Raw genomic sequence first — 22,191 nt, 5'->3', positions numbered from 1 at the left:
GAGGTTTTTCCTCCACAGGTCTGGCTTTCGTTATTTATATATGTACAGTTCGTTCCGCATTATCGAGTGCCCTCGGTTAAAACCTCTCCAGCCGGGGCCTCTTGTGGCTCATGGTCGGCGAGTACGGAGGCGTCCACGGCACCCTAGGCCGTGGGACCCGACTGCTTCTCCTTACCGCCCCATCCTCCGGGTCATAATCTTCGTCCCACACCATAGGAGGAAGACCCGCATCCACCAGGCTCATTATCGTGCCCTGGTTTCTCCTTGCCTTTGTTTTCCCTTCCTCGGGGTTAAACAACTTGCACTGGTTGATGTGATACCATTTTGTGCGTTTCGGGAGTCTCACCGCATATACCATGGGGCTCGCCTTATCTAGGATGTTATAAGGCCCCATGTACAGCGGCTCAAACGCCCCTACGCGGGCATAGTTCCTGACCATTACCTGGTCTCCCACCTTCCACTCGTGGGTTCTCTGGGGCTCTAGCAACAACCAATTTTTTTGGTGCTGGCTCCCCGGGTTACTGGCTGCCTGCCAGTGAATCTGTTTTAAAGTGTCAAACAGATTCTGGACAAATCTGTCCCAGTTTACCTCCCTGACCTGAGCTTCTGTGAGGACCGGTGTCAACACGTGGGTTGGGGTGCGCATAATTCTCCCGGTCATGAGCTCATGTGGGGAGTACTCTGTGCTTCTGGAGGGGCTGGCCCGGACACCCATTAAGACTAGAGGCAAGACCTCGTCCCATCTCTGCAGGAACGGGCTTATCTCCTTCCTCAGTCTTTCTTTCAGTGTCCGGTTCATGCGCTCCACAATCCCCGATGACTGGGGGTTGTAAGCCACATGCCACTTCCCTTGTATTCCCAAGAGTTTTAAGGTGGCCTGCATCACCTGCCCCGTGAAATGGCTCCCTTGGTCGGACTCCACGACCTGTGGCAGTCCCATTCGGGAGAATACTTCCCTCACCAGGATCCGAGCTGTCACTAGTGCCGTGGCTGCTCGGCATGGGAAGGCCTCCACCCACTTCGAGAATACGTCCACCAGGACTAAGCAGTGCTTGCTACCTGCTTTAGTGGTGGGTAGTGGTCCGATGAAATCGACCTGCAGGGACCGCCACGGTCCCGCTACCCTTCTGGTGTGTCCTATGGGGGCTTTTCTGCGCTGGGGATTGGGATTGTTAGCCGCACACACCAAACAGTGCGCACAAAATTCTTTGACTTAATCCCTGAGGTGGGGCCACCACCCTGCCTCCTCTACCCTTTGCCAGGTAGTTTCCGGCCCTGGGTGTCCCTCCCCCAGGCCCCCGTGGGCCAACTGGAGGAACTCCTCCTGGTGCTGTGCTGGAACTATCCAACGATCCCCTTTGAAAAGCATCCCCTCCTTAACCGTGATGTCCGCTGCCCCAAACGGACCCTCTACCGGTTCGCCGTTCTCCCTTTTTACAAGGCCTTAAGTACGGAATCCTGCGCTTGGACTTGTGTTAAGTCCGGGGCCAAAGCTACCCGCTGTGTGCCTCCCTTGTCCCGGATTGCTGCTACCGGACCTGCTCTGTACGGATCCCAGGATACTCCTTCCCTGGCCCCCTGTTTGGCCAGCTCATCTGCCTTTTGGTTGCCCTCCCATTTGGCCTCTGTCTTTGAATGGATTTAACCTTCTGTATGTGGTAATCTCCCCGGGTGCCCACGACTTTTTAAATTCTCCCTAGCAACGGTGCTGTCGCTAGGGGCTTCCCATCTGCGGACTTGAAACCGCGCCCAGCCCAAATGGCCAAGTACTCCATGTATGAATTACAGGTGAACATGGAATCCGAGCAGATGGTATAGCGGGTGGGAAATTCGTCGGGGTGGGTAACCACATACGCCACTGCTGACAGCTCAGGGTGCTGGGGAGTTTAATGGCCTTCGCTACCTTAGCTGTGGGGTTATAAATCCCACACCCGGTGAGACGCTCCCCGTTCACCACCGAACTGGACCCGTCTACGTAGATGTCCTGGCCTGTCGGGTGTATCCCGGCCCAGAATCCCACAGGTACGTCCCACACCCCTTCTACAGTACACGCATGGGCAGTCCCTGGGTAGATTAAATTCATAGCCAGCTTTGGCTCTGTCAACCCCTGCACTCTCAGATTCATTTGCGAGAGCAATAAAGTCCAGTGAGCAACACGGGCACTGCTCACTGTTCCGTCCTTTATCCTCCCGTCCAACAACATCTGAGTGGGGGTGTGGTGGGTTAGTAAAGTTATCAGGGATGATCCCGTAAAGAGCTGGGAGCGCTTTACTGCCTAGTGCGTGGCTAGGAGATGCCTCTCGCAGTTGGAGTATCCCCTTTCTACCTTAGTGAGAGCCCTTGAGGAGTAGACCATGGGTCGTAGCTTGCCGTGCTGCTCCTGGAGCAACACCGCGCTCAAGCTATCCCCGCTGGCTGCTACCTCCAAAAGTTGTACAGGGCCTTGGTGAGACCACACCTTGAGTATTGTGTGCAGTTTTGGTCGCCTTATCTGAGGAAGGATGTTCTTGCCATGGAGGGAGTTCAGCGAAGATTCACTGATACCTGGGATGGCAGGAATGATGTATGAGGAGAGATTGGGTCGATTGGGCTTATACTCGCTGGAGTTTAGAAGAATGAGAGGGGACCTCATTGAAACTTATAAAATTCTAACAGGACTAGACAGACTGGATGCAGGAAGGATGTTCCCCATGGCCGGGGAGTCCAGAACCAGGGGTCACAGTCTTAAGGATAAGGAGTAAGCCATTTAGGACAGAGATGAGGAGGAATTTCGTCACCCAGAGAATGGTGAACCTGTGAAATTCTCTACCACAGAAGGCAGTAGAGGCAAATTCATTGAATATATTCAAGAGGGAGTTAGATATATTTCTTAAGGCTAAAGGGATCAAGGGATATGGGGAGAAGGCAGAGACAGGGTACTGAGTTTAGATGATCAGCCATGATCTCATTGAATGGCGGAGCAGGCTCGAGGGGCTGAATGGCCTACTCCTGCTCCTATCTTCTATGTTTCTATGAATTCCTCACTATTGTTAATGGCTCCCAATGTGGTTGCCATCTGTAAACTCTCCTTGAGGAGGGTGAATGCTTCCTGGCAGTCCTGGTCCCACTCCCACCCGACTCCCTTGCGGTGGAGCCGAAGCAAAGGGGCTGCTGTGGCTGCGTAACCCTCAATAAAGTCCCTGCAGTACCCTGTGAGTTCCAGGAAGGATCTTACCCCTGTTACATCCTTGGGGGCTGGTAACTCCTGTACTGCCTTTCTTTTTGCCTCATCTATCGCTCGCTCACCAGCCCTCACGGTCAGCCCGAGGAATTTGACTTCCTCCCGACCGATCTGGGCTTTCTTTGGGTTCACTTTAAACCCTGTCTCCCGCAACAGCCTCAGCAGCTCATCCAGCAGTGGCCCGTGCTCCTCCCCCTCCGCGGAGAACAAAAGCAAGTCATCCACATACTGGATTAGCTGGTTGGGTCGGCTGAAGCCTTTGAGTGCGCCGGCTATACACTGGTGAGATATGGAGGGGCTGTTGTGAAACCCCTGGGGAAGGCATGTCCAGGTGTACTGTTGCCCTTTAAATGTAAAGGCAAATTTGTACTGGTCTTCTCGCCTGAGGGGAACCGACCAGAACCCATTGGAGATATCCAGCACCGTGAACGTGGTTGCGGTCGCTGGAATGCTCCCTATGAGGTCAGCAACAGCCACAACTGTGGGCGCGCAGGCTGGGATATTTTTATTGAGCACCCGATAGTCCACGGTGGCTCTCCACGATTGGTCGGGCTTCTTAACCGGCCAAAGTGGTGAGTTTACGTGGGTGGCTATCGGCCTCAACACCCCCTGTTTTACGAGGGATCCCAGTGCCATCTCTAAATCGGCTTCTGCCTCTCTGGGGAAACTGTACTGTTTCATAGTACACACACTACCCCTTCCTTCCCTATCTCTTGGGATCACTGGCACCTCCTCGGCTTTATCTGAATCCGCTGCCGCCCATAGGTAGTGATTCCTTAAATCCACAATCACTCGGTTGGCTAACATAAAGTCAGCCCTGAGGACTCCTGATCCTGGCTGTTCCCATTGCATCAGGACGCACTCCCGCGTGGTATGGAGGGATCCTAGTTCTATGGCCAGGGGTTTTGAAATTGCCCCAGCCTGCTCATTCCCTGTGAACCCCACGAGTCTGAATGGGACCCTGCTAGACCAGGGTGAATTGGTTGGGTTTTTTGAATGGACGACTGTGCTGGAAGCCCCAGTGTCCACCAAATATTTCCCCTGCACCGTCTCCACCCCCATCTTTACACAGGGCCTGCCCCACTCATCGTATGTGAGCGGACACAGGTACTCAGGCTGGGCGCGTTCTAGTCAGGGTGGGGGGCGTACGGGTGTGGTAGGCACTTCACTGCTCACGGCAGCGTCTAACTTGCCTTTGTCCTTCCCCATAGCCTTCCGTAGGGCGGCCACCAGAAGCTCGAACAACTCGTCGGTCATCCCCTCTTCCTCTGTAACACGAGGCTTTTTACACTGGAGGACCCCCTGGGACTGGTCTCCCCCCTTTGGGGAACGGGCAGTCTCGCCTCCAGTGTCCCGTCTTCCCACACCCGAAACAAGTCTTGGACTTGTCGGTACTAACCCCTTCCTGTCACCATTCCTTCCTATTACCCTCACTGGCTTTCATTTCGTGGACCCTTCCCTTTGGTTTGACCTCCTCCCCGGAATCGGCCTTAAAGGCTAGACTCAGCTTTCTGAACACGCCTGCCTCCGTATTCGCGAGGTCCTCGGCGTCAAACCACGCTTCTGCCCTGACCCTAATCCTTGGCAAGCTGTTCGCCACAAGTTCCCTGAGCCAGTGATTCCTGGGGGCCCCTAACAACTGCGCGCGGTCGAGCGTCCCTCCAGTTGCCTTTACGTACACAGCCCATAGCCTGTCCGCAAATGCATCTGGTGCCTCGCCGGCCAGCTGCCTAATCCGTTCTACTTGTAAGAACCTGCTACTCTGGGTATGCCCCATGGCCCTCAGGATCTCGTCTTTCAACCCCTCTGTGGTGTTCCCCTCCCCCAGCTTTGTGGCTGCGGATAATCTCTGATACAATCCCCCGTCAAGGGAGAACAGCATCAGCCTGTTGATCTTACCCTCACTACATCTGTTGACCCCCCCATCTGTTCTACTTTCATAAAGTGAACTGAGGGGTCCCCGTCCCGTTTGAGCTTGGGTGTCCCTGATAGCATGGCTTGCAGCTGAGGGGTTGTGTACAGGACCATGTAATTGAGAAATACTAAGGGGCAGAAAACGTTAGTGGGAGTGGTATATAGACCTCCAAACAGTAATGCAGAGGTTGGGGATGGCATTAAAAGGGAAATTATAGAAGCGTGCAATAAGGGCACAGCAGTCATCATGGGTGACTTTAATCTACATATAGATTGGGCTAACCAAATTAGTAACAATACTGTGGAGGAGGAATTCCTGGAGTGTTTACGGGATGGTTTCCTGGACCAATATGTCGAAGACCCAACCAGAGATCAGGCCATCTTAGACTGGGTATTATGTAACGAGAAAGGATTAATTAGCAATCTTGTTGTACGAGGCCCCTTGGGTCAGAGCGATCATAATATGACCGAATTCTTCATTAAGATGGAGAATGAAGTAGTTGACTCAGAGACTCGGGTCCTAAATTTAAATAAAGGATTCTGCGATGGTCTGAGGCGCAAGTTGGGTAGGATTGATTGGGGAATGTCACTCAAAGGGTTGACGGTGGATAGGCAATGGCAAACATTCAAAGATCGAATGGGAACTACAGAATTTGTTCATCCCAGTTTGGCATAAAAATAAAACAAAAAAGGTGACTCAACCATGGCTAACAAGGGAAATTAGGGATAGCATAAGATCCAAGGAGAGGACATATAAATTGGCCAGAAAAAGCAATAATCCTGAGGATTGGGAGCAGTTTAGGATTCAACAAAGGAGGACAAAGGGATTAATTAAGAAGGGGAAAATAGAATATGAGAGTAAGCTTTCAGGGAACATAAAAACTGATTGTAAAAGCTTTTATAGATATGCGAAGAGAAAAAGATTGGTGAAGTCAAGCGTAGGTCCCTTGCAGTCAGAATCAGGGGAGTTTATAATGGGGAACAAAGAAATGGCAGACCAACTAAATACATATTTTGGTTCTGTCTTCACAAAGGAGGACACAAATAACCTCCCAGAGATGCCGGGGAACATAGGGTCTGACGAAAGGGTGGAACTGAAAGAAATCAGTATTTGTAGGGAAATGGTGTTGGGAAAATTGATGGGACTGAAGGCCGATAAATCCCCAGGGCCTGATAATCTACATCCTAGGGTACTTAAGGAAGTGGCCCTAGAAATAGTAGATGCATTGCTGGTCATCTTCCAGAACTCGATAGACTCTGGAACAGTACCCATGGATTGGAGGGTAGCTAATGTTACCCCACTATTCAAAAAAGGTGGTAGAGAAAAAGCGGGGAATTATAGACCGGTAAGCCTGACATCGGTAGTGGGGAAAATGCTAGAGTCCATTATAAAAGATGTAATAGTAGAGCACTTGGAAAGCAGTGACAGGATCGGACAAAGTCAACATGGATTTACAAAAGGTAAATCGTGCTTGACTAATCTACTGGAATTTTTGAGGGTGTAACTGGTAAAATAGATAAGGGAGAACCAGTGGATGTGGTGTATTTGGACTTTCAGAAGCCTTTCGATAAGGTCCCACGTAAGAGATTAGCGTGCAAAATTAAGGCACATGGGATTGGGAGCAAGGTATTGACTTGGATAGAGAACTGGTTGGCGGATAGAAAGCAAAGAGTTGGAATAAACGGGTCGTTTTCTGAGTGGCAGGCAGTGACTAGTGGGGTACCGCAAGGATCGGTCCTAGGACCCCAGCTGTTCACAATATATATTAATGATCTGGACGAGGGAATTGGATGTAATATCTCCAAATTTGCAGACGACACAAAGCTGGGTGGGAGGGCATGCTGTGAGGAGGATGTCGTGAAACTCCAGTACGATTTGGACAGGTTGGGTGATTGGACAGAAACATGGCAAATGCACTATAATGTGGATAAATGTGAGGTTATCCACTTTGGTGGCAAAAACAGGAAGGCAGATTATTATTTGAATGGCAATAGATTGGGAGAAGGGGAAGTGCAAAGAGACCTGGGCGTTCTTGTGCACCAGTCGCTGAAGGTAAGCATGTAGGTGCAGCAGGCGGTTAAGAAGGCAAATGGTTTGTTGGTCTTCGTAGCAAGAGGGTTCAAGTACAGGAACAAGGATGTCTTGCTGCAATTGTACACGGCCTTGGTGAGACCGCACCTTGAGTATTGTGTGCAGTTTTGGTCGCCTTATCTGAGGAAGGACGTTCTTGCCATGGAAGGAGTGCAGCGAATATTCACCAGGCTGATACCTGGGATGGCAGGAATGACGTATGAGGAGAGATTGTGTCGATTGGGCTTATACTCACTGGAGTTTAGAAGATTGAGAGGGGATCTCATCGAAACCTATAAAATTCTGTCAGGCCTGGACAGACTAGATGCAGGAAGGATGTTTCCGATAGCCGGGGAGTCCAGAACCAGGGGTCATAGTCTAAGGATAAGGGGTAAGCCATTTAGGACTGAGATGAGGAGGAATTTCTTAACCCAGAGAGTGGTGAACCTGTGGCATTCTCTGCCACAGAGGGCGGTGGAGGCCAGTTCATTAAATATATTCAAGAAGGAGTTGGATATATTTCTTAAGGCTAATGGGATCAAGGGATATGGGGAGAAGGCAGGGACAGGGTACTGAATTTGGATGATCAGCCATGATCTCATTGAATGGCGGAGCAGGCTCGAGGGGCCGAATGGCCTACTCCTGCTCCTATCTTCTATGTTTCTATGTAATCGCTCTGCAGCGGGCCCTGGTCACCGTTTGGTGCGGGTGGACCGAACTTCTGCTGCTGCAGAGGCCACATTGGTCTCGGTGGCGTTTCAGGCGCCGGTTGGACTTCCCTGTCGTGAGCCCTATCATCAGGCTCCTGACGCTCCTTGTCCCAGTCTACCCCGGTTTCCCCCGGTGACATTAAACAGGCCATACCTCTGGCTCCGGACAAGGCTTGGGTCAATTTTTGGATCCTTTCCTTACATGGTCCGCGATCTGCTTCCTCATAGCCTCTACTCCTGGCTACTTTATAAGCTATCTTTATATCCCTTAGCTGGCCCTCCAAGCTGTCAGCTCTCGCCATTAGCCTCGCATTTTCTTCCCGTAGGGCCTGCTGGTTTACCTTGGCCTCTGTAACCTGACATTGTAGGTATTCAACCCTGTTACGGGAGGTCTCTTCTTGCGCTTGTCTTTCCTGCCTTTCCTCGTGCAGTTCCTCTAATAGTCTACTCCCGACTATCTCCCTCGCGCCTGACCTATCCTCAGGCTCTTTAACTTCATTCACTAACTTTTCAACCCGCTCCCTGAGCAGTTGAACTTGCTTCTGCAGACACAGGAGCCAAATCGCTTTCTCCTTTGACTTCCTGTGATCCCTGCTACCTGTCCATTCTGCAGCCCTATCCTGGGGACTCTCAGAGTGCAACATCTCCAGCACGTTAATCTTATTGAACATGTAGGGGGAAATCCTATCCTCCATTCCGGGTCTCTTGCCCTTAAAACTGTCCATGATCTGGCACAAAACCTATCGTCCTGCCGATGGTCACCAATCTCTATAAGTGGTTTTCTCAGGCGCACCGAAAACACACCTCTTACTACAAGTTCTGGACGATAGGGATTAGATGGACAGATCAGACTCGGACACCCATTTGAGCTCAACCGTATTGTGTTTAATAAGATTAATAATAACACTCGTAACAGTACAAAACAGTACAACCCTGGCTTGTCCAACAAGCCATACCATGCTAAATTACCACGGTCTAATAAAAGAACACTCCCGTGAAATAAACTAACACAGGGCCCCAGCACTAAACCCCTCTAAGGTTTGGTTGGGACTTACAATCACCCCCTCACACAGCTAAGTGGTCTTGTGGATGTGTAGGCGCAGGCAATATGCTCACCCCGATTGCTCCTTGTCTTGCTTGCAGCTTCTTCCTGTACGTCTCACTCCTGGTTCCGTACTGCCGACGTGGTATCCAAGTTCCAGTTTGAGTCGAGTTCCGTTGATGAGGGATGAAGAGCAGCGCTCAGCTTCTGGCGGTGTTCCGTTGAGCCGAGCCCCACTCAGGAGACTCGCTGTAGATTGATGCCGAGGAGAAGAGAGAGCAGCCCCTGAACGGCTCCTGATATACCCAAAACCTATTGCCTTTTCCTCCCGCCAATACTGATTGATGTATTGACTCAGGTGATCTGTCTGGACCCCCCCCCCCCCGCCGCCTGGAGTGACTCGTGACCTTTGAAATCTTTGTGAAAAATGATATTCCGTTTCCCCGCTCCCAGACCTGGCACCTGGAGAGACATTGGGCTGGATTTTCCAAGTCCCGTGGAGGCGGGTTTGGAGGCGGGAGTGGTGGGAAAATTGGAGAATCGGGGGGCAGGAACCCATCCCGCCCTCAACCCGCCTCCGTGCCAATGTCCCAGGAGGCGGGTATCCGACCTGTGCTGGGAGCCGCCTCCCCGAGGCGGGAAGGGGATTAGTGCCAATGAACTGCCTGTTAACAGGTAGTTAACAGGCAGTTTTTTTGCCTAATCCCTATTTTTAGCCCTGAAGTGTGGGCTTCCTGACGGCTCCGAACCACGCCAAATTAGCGAGGCGGACCGTCGGTCTGAAGGGGTTGGAGGGGTCGAGATGTCCGTTGTGCAGGTGAGTGATGGGTGCATGTGTGCAGAGGTAAGTGTGCGAGGTAAGCGTAAAGTGTTTTAATAAGTTTTTCTTACCTTTACTTTCTCCTGCAGGCTTCCTTCCTTCAGTTCTCGGGAGTCCCTCAGTTCACCGGCACAGAAAGCAGAATGGCCGCTGAAATGTGAAAATCTGCAGCATTCTGCTTTCTGGTCTGGAGAGATCTCTAACTGAGTCTGAGTAGAAGGACTCAAGTTAGAAGACAGATTGTCAGTGTTTGACAGCTTCACAGAGCTGTCAAACGCTGATTTTTCAGCTGTCAAAAGCGCTTGACAGAGGAAATGTCAATCGCTGACGTCACCAGTAACCAGGTGTCCTTTAATTGGCCTGCTGAGCCCGCTGGGTCAATCAAGGGAAAATAGCGTGGGTTGGCCACAAATCGTTGGAGGCGGGACTACAACCCAAAAAGTGGGAGTCCAGCCTCCATCACGTCCCCATTGACAAAATCCAGCCCAATGAGTGCTGATTACTGGATGTCTGTCATTTCCTGAGTTGATGGCCCCCATTAGCAGGTAATGGGTTTCAATCTCAAACCGAACTTGCTTAACTGGCTTATCTCCTGGAAGACAATGGCCTGGCCATCTCCTGCCTTCCACCAGTTTTGGTTGGGACTGTGCTTTATTGATGTGTCTCTGAGTTACCTCTCGGGGTATTGTTCCCAGTAATCATGTTAGATGGTGATGATGTCAGTCGGCCTGGGGTCCCTTCCACCCAGCCTGTCAGTGAGTTGTCCGTTTGCATAGGAATACACCTTAGTCAGGTTAGCCTGGCTTGCAATCCTATTCCCTAAACCACTCCCACAAGCTTGCCCAACAGTACAGTTCTTTCTTGGGGTTTTGGATAAAAAATATGATTCATAAAAATGGCCAGAAAGCTGGTGCTACAAACCGGCTTAGGGTCCAATTTGCATTTGCAAGTAGCCTCCTGCCTGTTTGGGGCCGGAGTGCTGGAGGCCCATATAAAGGCCCTCTTGAACATCTTATCAGATTGGCCTTGGGTGTCCAAAGGGCAGCTGCTAATTCCTGGAGTGGTTGAGGCAAATAACATAGATGCATTTAAGGGGATGCTAGATAGGTACACAAGAGAGAAAGGAAAAGAAGGATATGTTGATAAGGTAGGGAGGAGGCTCGAGCGGAGCATAAACACCAGCATAGACTTGTTGGGCCGAATGGCCTGTTTCTGTGTTGTAAATTCTATGTAATATTTTTTATTATCTATGTAAATCGCCCCCACTGTCTAACATATGACAAACACTGAATGAATAGGTGCAGCAGTGGTTGGTGTGATCAGCTCGATGAATACTGATGAACTGCCACAAATAATCACCTATTGTGTGTTCACAGGCCTGCACTCTTGCGCGCAGGAATGCTGAGGTATTTCTGAAGTACATTCACAGGAACAATGTGAGTATGCCTGGTGTGGCTGCTCACACAAGAGGCCCCGAGCAGCAAGTAAAAGGTGGGTCTCGGTCTAGAAAGAATGAATGGTTCATTTGTAATCGACAAGTGTCATTTCAGAAATTTGGTGATATTTGCTTTCATTCTGAATGCAGCTGGTATTCCAGCAGCTCGGCAGCAAAAGGAATAATGATAATGATTTTGTACATTTTGATTAATGATATTCTGTTTTGTTGTCTTGATTTCACCTTCTTCATACTGTGGGTGTTTTAATGCATATAATCCTAACTAAACGAAATTCCTGGTGCTGAAAACTGCCTGTTTGAATGTTGTCCTTCAGGAAGGTATGATTAGACAAATTGTCTGTGATCCACCCTGTAGCACTTTATACCTTCATGAAAATGTTGCCTTTGAACTCACTTTTACGTTTGACTTCTGCCACTGAGCTTCCTTATGATGACAGTTCATGTTTCACTACATTGAGCTTGGATCTTCTTTCATCCTTCCGAGTGTATGAAAGCATTTAGTAGAAGACTAACCCTGGAAAAATAGCCCCACGTGCTCTCAGAATCTGAAAAAATTACTGTTTATGTTTTGTTGTGCAGCTATTCTGAGTGAGCTACTCCAGAGGGAGAACAGGGTCCTTCATTTCTGGACAATGAAAAAGAGGAGACTAGATCAGTGCCAGCAATACGTGGTGTTTGAAAGAAGTGCCAAACAGGTATGTGTTTTCTACCCCACCAGTTAGATCATGTAGTTCACCATCGTCCTTCAGTGATTGTTGTCAGATTGAAACCTTGGTAAAGCCTTTGCATTCTTTGAAGCCCATGCTAGCAGTGTTTCCTGTCTCAAAAAACAAACGCTGCTTTGAACACACCAACTTCCATGGGATCTATTATTAATAATAGTAACTAAGGGGTATAGATGGCAAATGACAGGCTGGGAATGCAAACTTTTGAGAGATGTGCTCCCAGCGCACACCAAGGAACAGTGCAGTCAAATTTGTAACTTTCATGTTTTGTTTATTTTCATTCCTTTCTGTAAAGATTTGGTCACTAGTTGTAAGGGAAGGGGAGGACTTGCTGCAATAAGTTGCAAAGTTAATACAGTGCTTTACACAGAGAGTTGTGCTTTGTGTGATTTGTTTTCTCCATTTGTTTCTTGTGTAGCTCCAGCTTTGTTTTATGATGTAATGAATGATGGGAGGAAGACTAAAAGAATTTGATGCCATTGAATTGGGGGAGAGAACTTTGCCGTTTTCAGTAGAACATTTAGATTAGTCTTATTCCCTCTGCACCCAACAGGCTTTGGACTGGATCCAAGAAACAGGCGAGTATTACCTCTCCACCCATACCTCTGCTGGGGAAACTACTGAAGAAACTCAGGATCTTATGAAGGAATACGGTGAATTCAGGATTTCTGCCAAGGTAAGACTAAAGAAATTGTTGCTCTTGTAGTAATTAATAACTTATCAATGTCTTTACCAACAAATATTCCAGAGAGGCTATTAGTCCATTTGCAGAATATTTGAGCGAGACCTTAAAGCAGATGCCCAGATTCTCACATCAGATGTACTGAGCTGATAAATGTTATGCCAGGTTCCCTGAATGTTTCTACTTAGAAGAGAGAGAATATCTTTAGTTGTTTAAAATGTAACTTTACCCTCTGATATCTTGCATGGTAAAGTTTAGGAGTCTGATATAAAAAGAAATCACAGGCAAAGTGATGTCCAAAGCGATGCAGAACGACAGAACTTTTTACAGTTATCCACAATTGGGATAGTGTATGTTGAATCAATATACCGGAATGCTCTCTCTATAATGCTGTCTGAGGTTTAGGAGACACAGAAAAGCCAGTGATACCACAAGGATATTTTTAGGGTGTGTTTTACACCAGAAATTAAGCTTCTGCTTTATTAAAATTACATTTATATGGATTCAAGAGGCTTTATTACACAAAGCTGGAAAAGTAAATATATGATTGGGAACACCAACAAATGGTATATACAGAAACTTCACACAGATAATCTGATTGTTTTTCTCCCTTGTTTCATTCTGTGTACTTTATTTATTTCAGTCTTGAATTGTTTGACTTGTTAGGTAAATCTTTCTATTCCTAATGTGATAAAGGTTAAATGTCAGATTGTGGCATGAATATACACCTATGCACACTGTTTGCAAGTTGCGGTCTATACTCTCTGTATATTTGTGCTGTTGTTAAGACGAGTGTTTTTCTGTTATGGCTGCTGATCTCCATATTTTTGTGTGGTATTGTGGAGTCTTGCAAAGTTCTCTGTGCAACCTGTTTTGATCCCGTCTGCAGTGCATTCTGTGGTAATGCCCATCCTACCATTACATTTAAGGATGGGTCTTCATTTCTAGCTTTGAATCGATTTAAGTTGCATTTTTCAGTGCTCTGTTCATTTGTACTTCAAACTTGGAGAGACCAAACAAATTGAACAAACCCAAAGTTAAGATGTGTTTTCAGGCTATTAGAATTTCACATATATGACCCCTAATTATTGTAATAATTTGAAATGATTAAAGGAGCCTTATCACCCACACAGCACCTTCATCTGTTGGGATGGGCACGGTGGGAGAGACGGGTCAGTCTTCACTCATTCACTGCTGCTCTCACTTTGCAGCAGTGTTTATTTATCCATTGCTTTTGCAAAGCTGCAGAGTTATTTTCATTCATTCTTCAAGATTATTGTTCCATGGGGGGCTGCAATGAGTTGAATCAAATGCAGACCTGACATTCATGGGCTCTGAGTATTAGATAACGCTATCAAGGGGTGTGTAGCAAAGGCAGTTAAATGGAGTTGAGGTACAGACCAGCCGTGATCTAATAGAATGGTGAACAGGCTCGAGGGGCTGAATGGCCCACTTCTGCTCCTCTTTCCCTCTCTTAGGCAGGCCCTCGGAACCGAGGATGACTTGCTTCCACATTAAAAATGAGTTCGCAGGTGACTGATGAGTCCAATGCGGGACCTACATTCTCTGTCACAGGTGGGGCAGACGGTGGTTGAAGGGATGGGTGGGTGGGGTGCTTGGGTTGACGTGCGCTCCTTCCGCTGTTTGCGCTTGGCTTCCGCTTGCTCCCGGCGAAGAGACTCGAGGTGCTCGGTGCCTTCCCGGATGCTTCTCCTTCACTTTGTGTGGTCTTGGGCCAGGGATTCCCAGGTATCAGTGGGGATGTTGCACTTTTTCAAGGAGGCTTTGAGAGTGTCTTTGAAGCGTTTTCTCTGCCCAGCTGGGGCTCTCTTGCCGTGCCGGAGCTCCGAGTGGAGCGCTTGTTTTGGGAGTCTTGTATCGGGCATGCGAACGATGTGACCCGTCCATCGGAGCTGATCGAGCATGGTCAAAGCTTCGATGATGGGGATGTTGGCCTGAGCGAGAACACTGATGTTGGTGTGCCTATCCTGCCACTTCTGCTCTTATGTTTCTGTCGAAGCAGGGTGCTCTTATGTGACCTGCCCTCCTTGCTAGTATTCTAATGATTGTAGTACTTTTTTTCATTCCTGCCACAAAATCTTCCTTTTAACAATGAGGAGGCAGTGTGTGTGTGTGTGTGTGAGCCAGAGAGAGAGAGAGAGAGAGAGAGAAGATCTGAAACAGGCAGGGACTCACTTCAGACATAATAGACAGTACTGATTCAACTCCTGAGGAATCTTTGTTATGTGTTCCCAGTCTCTGGGACCCAGTGCAAGATTTTTAAATCTCTGAATTCAAACAATCTATTCTTTATTTTTTTCATTGGAAAAGTGAAGTTCTCTCTTTGTGTGTAAGAGTTTTATGCAGCCAATGTCATTTCTGGCAGATAATGACGGTTGGATCCAATGTTCCCGCTAATTTTTATTTGGGTGCAAAAGGGCTGTGCGGCACAATCAAAATATTGTGCAGGCCCTGTTTTTTCCATTATAAAGCATTGAGCGGCCTGCGCAGGACCTCCTGATCACTGGGTGGACGTGCAGCTTAACAGGAACATTGGTTGCATCTTTACCTCTCTCTCCTCCTTAAAGACACTCCTTAAAACCTACCTCTTTGATCAAACTTTTGGTCGCCTGTCCTAATACCACGTGGCTCAGTGTCAAATTTTGTCTGATAACGCTCCTGTGAAGCGCCTTGAGACACTTTACTACGTTAAAGGTGCAATACTAATGCAATATTAATGTTGTATGGTATAAACACACACAAATTTTGGGCTCCAAATCCAGTAAAGGAACAGCCACAAAAACAACTTGCCTTTATATATACAGCGCCATTAATACTGTATAGAAAAATGTCCCAATGCGCTTCACAGGAGTGTAATCAGACAGAAACAGAACATGTAATAACAATAATCATTTATGGTTTTCCTGCAACAATGGATACAGTCTCAAAATTCTATCTCTAAAATTCTGGCAAAATTGCAATAATACCACGTAATAAACATGGGGTCTGAATTTGCGGCTGGAGGCTTCCCACGGGCGGAAGCCTCTGACCAGCAAAAAATCTACAAACTTACCTTCTGCCTCGGGATCCACGCAGGCTTGTGCTCTTGGGCCGCTACACGTAGGCCTTTGTAGAGGCCCACGTATCCCAGGGGTGCAGGCGGTTCGCAAGCGCCCCTGGGATCACGTGGGCCGACCCAACCAATCAAAGAAGGGAATCCCCATTCATGGTTGTGGAGATTCTATATGTACGGAACCTCCATAAGCATGAATGGGGATGACATAAAAAAATACATTCAACATTACAAATAAATAAAAAAAATTACATATTTAAAATTAATTAAAATACAATAAAATTAAACATTTAAAACAAAAGTTTCAGTTTTTGAAAAATAAACGTAAATGTTTTAAAGCGGCTAAAAATAACCTTACCTTATTGGACAGGTTTTTTAATGTTTAAATGATTTTTTTAAAATTATTTTTATGTTTTTTAAAACTCTTACACTGGTAAAAGCAGGCGTAAGAATTTCATGGGCATTCGCTGGGCAGAAATTGGGCAGCCAACTCTCCGCCCGCGGATGCCCTTTTCCCGGGGATGGGGAGGATCTGTCAAGGTGATTCTTGACAGTTCGCAAGTTCCAGGTTTTAGCGCATGCGCTTCATATACCTAAACCCAGAACTTGCGCGGCCCCTACGGCGTGTGCATGCCTCGTCCGCACCCATGGGGGCTGCAAAGTATGGCCCATGAAATTTGACTGGAAGATTTTATAGATGAACAGCTTGTAGATGGATACAGAGCTAGGGAAAAGGGGGTGGGAAAATAAAAACGGAGAAGTCTGTGATTGGATGGAGGACACTAAGATGACTAAGTGACAGAAGTGAGGATGGGTGCAAGGCAAAAGGAGGCGATAATAAGAGAAATTAGAGAAACAAAAGTTGTGTCCAGAGGATGTGTGAATGGTTACAGATGAACCACAGAGAGGGAAGATCTGCCTGACCTGCTGAGTGTTTCTAGCATTTTCTGCTTTTATTTTGGATTCCCAGCATCTGCAGTATCTTGCCTTTTATGGAATTTGACTTAGTCACCTTAAATCAATGGCCCTGATAACACATTGTGCATTACATGAAATAATGTTTCCTTTATTCCCAATAACATCTGAAATATACCACCATAATAATGTCTTCATTGCACCAGATAACCCTCCTTTTTTATTAAACATATCCTCCAAATTTCTGTGAGCAACACCACAGGAGATTTTTCTGTATATATATATATATACAGGCACATATATCTCTATTATATATTAAAAATGATCAGTGGTCCAACATTCTACTGGTTAGTGCCACCTAACATTACAACTGTATTCAAGCCCTATATGTTAATTCTAACTGTAATACTTACCATTCGCCACAGGGTGGCACTGTAGCAGTACATTTCCAAGAGAATGGCAGACATGTTGCTAAAGGTAAGTAAAGGCAAGTCCATTGTACTCACCTCAGAGAAACAGAAATCGTGTTTATTGTTTCCCCACTCCTGTTTATACTGAGTAGCATGGGTGACTCCTGGGACTTGCTCTGCTTGCTCGCCTTTTCTGTTTAGTGGCAGTATTGTCGATGCTGTGACTCTTTTCCATTTCTTGACTGCCCGCCCAGCCATTGGTCTACTCTGCCTGCTATTGCTGGTGCTTAGCTGGCCTCACTCAATCACTCGCCTGCTCGCCTACCTACCAACCTTGCAGCACTTCAGCCCTGCCACTCACCTGTTCGCCCGCCTCACTGGTCTTGTAGTACTGTGGCCCAGTAACTCACTGCTGCTGCTGGCAGTAGCCCTATGGCAAATAGAGGGAAAAGCTGTTTCTCTCCATCCCTAATGAGCAGCTTCTTGACAGCCTTGTATTTTTTTCCCCTCCCACTCTGCCTTCCCCTTCCTGGCCTTCCCAGCTATTCCTTTCCCCTCTCCCTTATTCTCACCTTCCACTTTCACAGTCCTACCTCAACCCTGGCCCGGTTATGTTCCGCTTTCCTTGGCTTGGAGATTTTCCCCCAACAGGCTGTCTGTGGCTGCTGGGCCAAGACTGAAATTGATTGATTTATGTTAGGTAACCATTTCAACGGATATGGAGCAAAGGTGGGTAAAGGAGTTGAGGTACAGATCACCCAAGATCTCATTAAATGGTGGAACAGGCTTGAGGGGCTGAATGCCCTATTCTGTTGCTATGTTCCTATGATTGCACTTAGAATTGGCTCTCCATTTACAATGCAATGGCAAATCTTAACAGATAGCACATGAAACATCCTGTGCTCTACATGCCCTGTGACATGGTAGTTTGTTCCCTTATATCCTAAACATGTACAGGAACCTATCCCACATGTTTCCATCTACTGTTGGTTATCGGTGCATCTAAATTGTTCAATAGCTCAACATTTAAGAGATTTCTTTATGTGACATGATGTATTTCTGATGACTACAGTAATTAAAGCAGTCAGCAGAGCCAATAAACTAATGCAATGTTTAGCAGATTATATTTCCAAAGTAAAAGTTTGGGAAATGCACTGACCCTTGGAAGAAGCAGTGTAAAGGTGAAGGCAGAGGACGCAGTAACTTATCATTTATTTCAAAAAGCAGGAGGAGTTTACGAAGGGCATCATTCTTCTTGAATGGGAATGGGGTAAGAATTAGCAGCACAGTTTCATCTATATTGATGCAAACAATATTTCTTCTCTAATCCAGCAAACCAAGGAGAAGGTGAAGCTCATCATTCAGCTGGCTGACAGTTTTGTAGAGAAGGGACATGCACATGCCTGTGAGATTAAGAAATGGGTCACAGCAGTGGATAAGCGCTATCGAGATTTCTCGCTAAGAATGGGAAAATACAGATCATTTTTGGAAAAGGGCCTTGGAATCTCGTCAGAGGTAAGCAGGACCACTAGGCCGCATTCTTTGGGTATTGTGTGAATAGTTGTTCAAGGAATGTTGTCACTTTTCATTTTCATGGAAGTCTTATCTAGCTCCAGGCTTCAAAAGGCAAATTAGATGGTAGACCTTCCATAGGCGTAGTTTGCTGGCACAAGAGCATAGTGTTAATAGCCATAAATCAATAAACAAGGCCCTAAATTCCCTCAGACTTTATGCTACTGCGCCGTAACTTCATCGGAAGTGCCTAAATGGGTTTTTCGCCAGTGCCTCTGATGACGTTACAATGGAGCAGCAGCAGAAAGGAAACTCAGGGCCAAGAATTTTTTCTTGACTGTGACGTTAAACACTGACACTGACTTTGCCATAAAATGACACTATCTGAAAGGAGTCAAGGAGCATTCATTAAGTCTAAGATTTACTTAGTAGGAAAATTCACTGGGTCTATAGCAACAAAGATTCCTAATTGTATCTGCACCATTTTACTGGATAACAGACATTTAGATTGTTCTGTACATAAACCCAGACCACCTGAAGTTCAGTTAATCATATCCTTAGTCCCTCTCAGCACTGTAAAACTAGCAAGAATACTTAGTTCAGGAGAACAAGTGCTACAGTAAACAAAATCCGATGGATAGTGGTTTGGATACTTCTGACCTACCCAGTGGACTATGATATAGATGAATAATTCAGATTCACATTCACTAGCTGACCTGAGAAATCAGACAATTCAGAATAGCAGCAGAGCTGAACTTTTAAAAGTTCACCTGCCTAATATTTGATTTCCAGTTGCCAACACCAGAATTTTGAGAGTTTGGAGATGTGCCAGCTTTCACCACAGTAGTAGCAAAACTGTGCTGTGCAGACACACAATGGATAAAAACAAAAATTCTGGACTAGATTATTTTCGTGGAGGCCAGCAACTCCAGATATAAAGCATTGAGTCAAAGTTCAGATTTTTGTTGTTATTTGATCTAATACTCTATCAGCAAACTCACAATTGATCTTCTTGTGTGTTTTACGTGCAGCACATTTAATTTCTAGACTATATGTTCAAAATGACCTCTTTTATTGGCTCATTTCTCCAAATAGAATGTCATCCCTGCAAGCAGGTTTATGTTTGAAAACAGGTTAATAGCAAATATGAAAGTTGGACAATCTACTGCTCAAATACACATTAATCCTTTGTCCTAATCCAAAAAGAAAACTTAAGTTCCTTTTCAATAAAAGTAATCTCCCAGTGTGGACAAAGTTTCCTTGCAGTCACTGTGTAAACAAGTTTTACCTTAGATTCTCACAAAAGATGTGGAAATTGATATCATTGAATGTAGTTCATAATGCTTTGCTATTAAGGTAACTGATCAAATACAGATGTAATGCTACACCTCTGAGGCACGAACCAGCAGAATGTGTGCACTGAAGTGGATGTCTTCAAACCACATCAGTCCAGTTTACCCTCAGTTTTGCATTAATAAGTGTATTTCTAGAGGATCTGTCCAGAACCGTGGACCTAAAATTACCGGGTTGCGGAGGGTATATGTTGGCAATTACACCTTTGTGGGGCCAAGAGTTTTTGCCAGGGCTGATGTACACTGAGGTTCTACTTGAGAAACTTCTTCTTAGGCAGTCCCTCGGAACTGAGGATGATTTGCTTCCACGCTAAAAATGAGTTCTCAGATGACTGATGAATCCAATGCAGGACCTACAGTCTCTGTCACAGGTGGGGCAGATGGTGGGTGGGGTGCTTGGGTTGACGTGCGCTCCTTCTGCTGTTTGCGCTTGGCTTCCACTTGCTCCCGGCGAAGAGACTCGAGGTGTTCGGTGCCTTCCCGGATGCTTCTCCTCCACTTTGTGCGGTCTTGGGCCAGGGATTCCCAGGTGTCGGTGGGGATGTTACACTTTTTCAAGGAGGCTTTCAGGGTGTCTTTGAAGCGTTTCCTCTGCCCACCTGGGGCTCTCTTGCCATGTCGGAGCTCCGAGCAGAGCGCTTGTTTTGGGAGCCTCGTATCGGGCATGCGGATGCCTTCAGTGTGCCAGTGCAGCCTTCGGTCACCTGAGGAAAAGAGTGTTTGAAGACCAGGACTTCAAACCCACCACCAAGCTCATGGTCTACAGAGCAGTAGTGATACCCGCCCCCCTGTATGCTTCAGAGACATGGACCATGTACAGCAGGCACCTCAAAGCACTGGAGAGGTACCACCAACGCTGCCTCCGCAAGATCCTGCAAATCCATTGGCAGGATAGGCACACCAACGTCAGTGTTCTCGCTCAGGCCAACATCCCCAGCATCAAAGCTTTAACCCACTCGATCAGCTCTGATGGATGGGCCACATCATCCGCATGCCCGATACGAGACTCCCAAAACTTGAGAAACACCCCAGTATAAATTCCCTGAAGAAGCAGTCACTACAAATGATAGTGTTGATGTCATCTGTCCTAAATTCCGTTATTTCCATCTTCCCATCTACCCTTGTGAATGTGTGCCAATGTTTGAAAGGCACAGTTTGCCAGGATTCTTCATCAAGGTGGAAGTACTTGGTTAAAGGGACACTGCTCAGCTGAGATCAATTGTCATGGCTTTTGGCCTTATCAGTGACTCACTCCAAAAAGAAATTACTGTTATACTCAGAACACCTTTCCCTATATTCTACATTGCCCTTGGAAAGCATTGTAATTCAATCGAATGAAGATCTGAAGGCTGCACAATGAGTTTCCCACTTTATAGGATCAAAATACAGCAGGAGGCTGTAAAAGTAGCCTGATTAATCCGGCAGCACCAGAGGAGTGTCAGACCACCCTGGCACTACCCATCCAGCAGGATCTAGAGATCCATGCACACTCTCCAAGACCTTTCCCAGGAGCTCTGCTCAGGACTCTTTAGTCATGAAGCTTTGGAGGAGCTCTTGTCTATTGTTGCAACCCAGGTCCACAGCACGGACAATTTTGACTGTGGCAGGGAAAGTGACCATAACTCTTAACTTTAATAACATAAGCTTATTCCAGGGAGCCACACGGGACTTTTGCTGTGCACTCCTAAGGCAAGTACCTAATACCCTCTTTGCCAGGGCATCTCAATTTATACAATTTGACAGTGCTCACAGGCAGATGAGTCAGAGGGCCATTAAAGTTAGAATTGCTGGATTTCCTAAGGTGACGGGACTATTGATTGCAACCATGTGGTACTGTGTGGCCCAAATGTAAACCCCATATTATATGAACCACAAAGGCTTTTATTCCCTAATTGTGCATCTCATTTGCAGTGGCAGGCACAGCTTGTTTAGGGAGCTGTCACGGTGCTTTTATACTTCATCAGTCCAGTGTCTCATCTGTATTTTAACAGTAGAGGGAAGGACTGCTGGGTGACAAAGTATATATCCGATTCCCTTTTGAAAGTTACTACTGAATCTGCTTCTACCACCCTTCCAGGCAGTGCATTCCAGATCATAACAACTCGCTGCAATGTCTCCTCATCTCCCCTCTGCTTCTTTTGCAAATGATCTTAAATCTGTGTTCTCTGGTTACCGACCTCCTGCCAGTGGAAACAGTTTTGCCTTATTTACTCTATCAAAACCCCTTGTAATTTTGAACACCTCTGTTAAATCTCCTCTTACCCTTCTCTGCTCTACGGAGAAAAATCC

At 46.8% G+C, this 22,191-nt stretch overlaps 1 protein-coding gene across 7 annotated transcripts in view; it reads left to right on the top strand.

Annotated features, from left to right (window-relative positions):
* The window catches only part of kalrna (kalirin RhoGEF kinase a), a 1,017,450-nt gene that overhangs the window by 591,577 nt on the left and 403,682 nt on the right, over positions 1-22,191 (top strand). For all 7 annotated transcript variants that reach the window (XM_085986273.1, XM_085986275.1, XM_085986274.1 and 4 more), the window contains exons 19-22: positions 11,154-11,268; positions 11,813-11,928; positions 12,512-12,634; positions 18,371-18,553. In XM_085986273.1, the coding sequence (XP_085842399.1) occupies positions 11,154-11,268; positions 11,813-11,928; positions 12,512-12,634; positions 18,371-18,553 (537 nt within the window). The remainder of the gene's footprint in view (positions 1-11,153; positions 11,269-11,812; positions 11,929-12,511; positions 12,635-18,370; positions 18,554-22,191) is intronic.

Source organism: Somniosus microcephalus, chromosome 4, assembly GCF_052327205.1.
Source record: "Somniosus microcephalus isolate GS21.2 chromosome 4, FLI_Smic_1.0, whole genome shotgun sequence".
In the NCBI taxonomy this organism is placed as follows: domain Eukaryota; kingdom Metazoa; phylum Chordata; class Chondrichthyes; order Squaliformes; family Somniosidae; genus Somniosus; species Somniosus microcephalus.
This window is presented reverse-complemented; position numbering and strand designations above follow the sequence as displayed.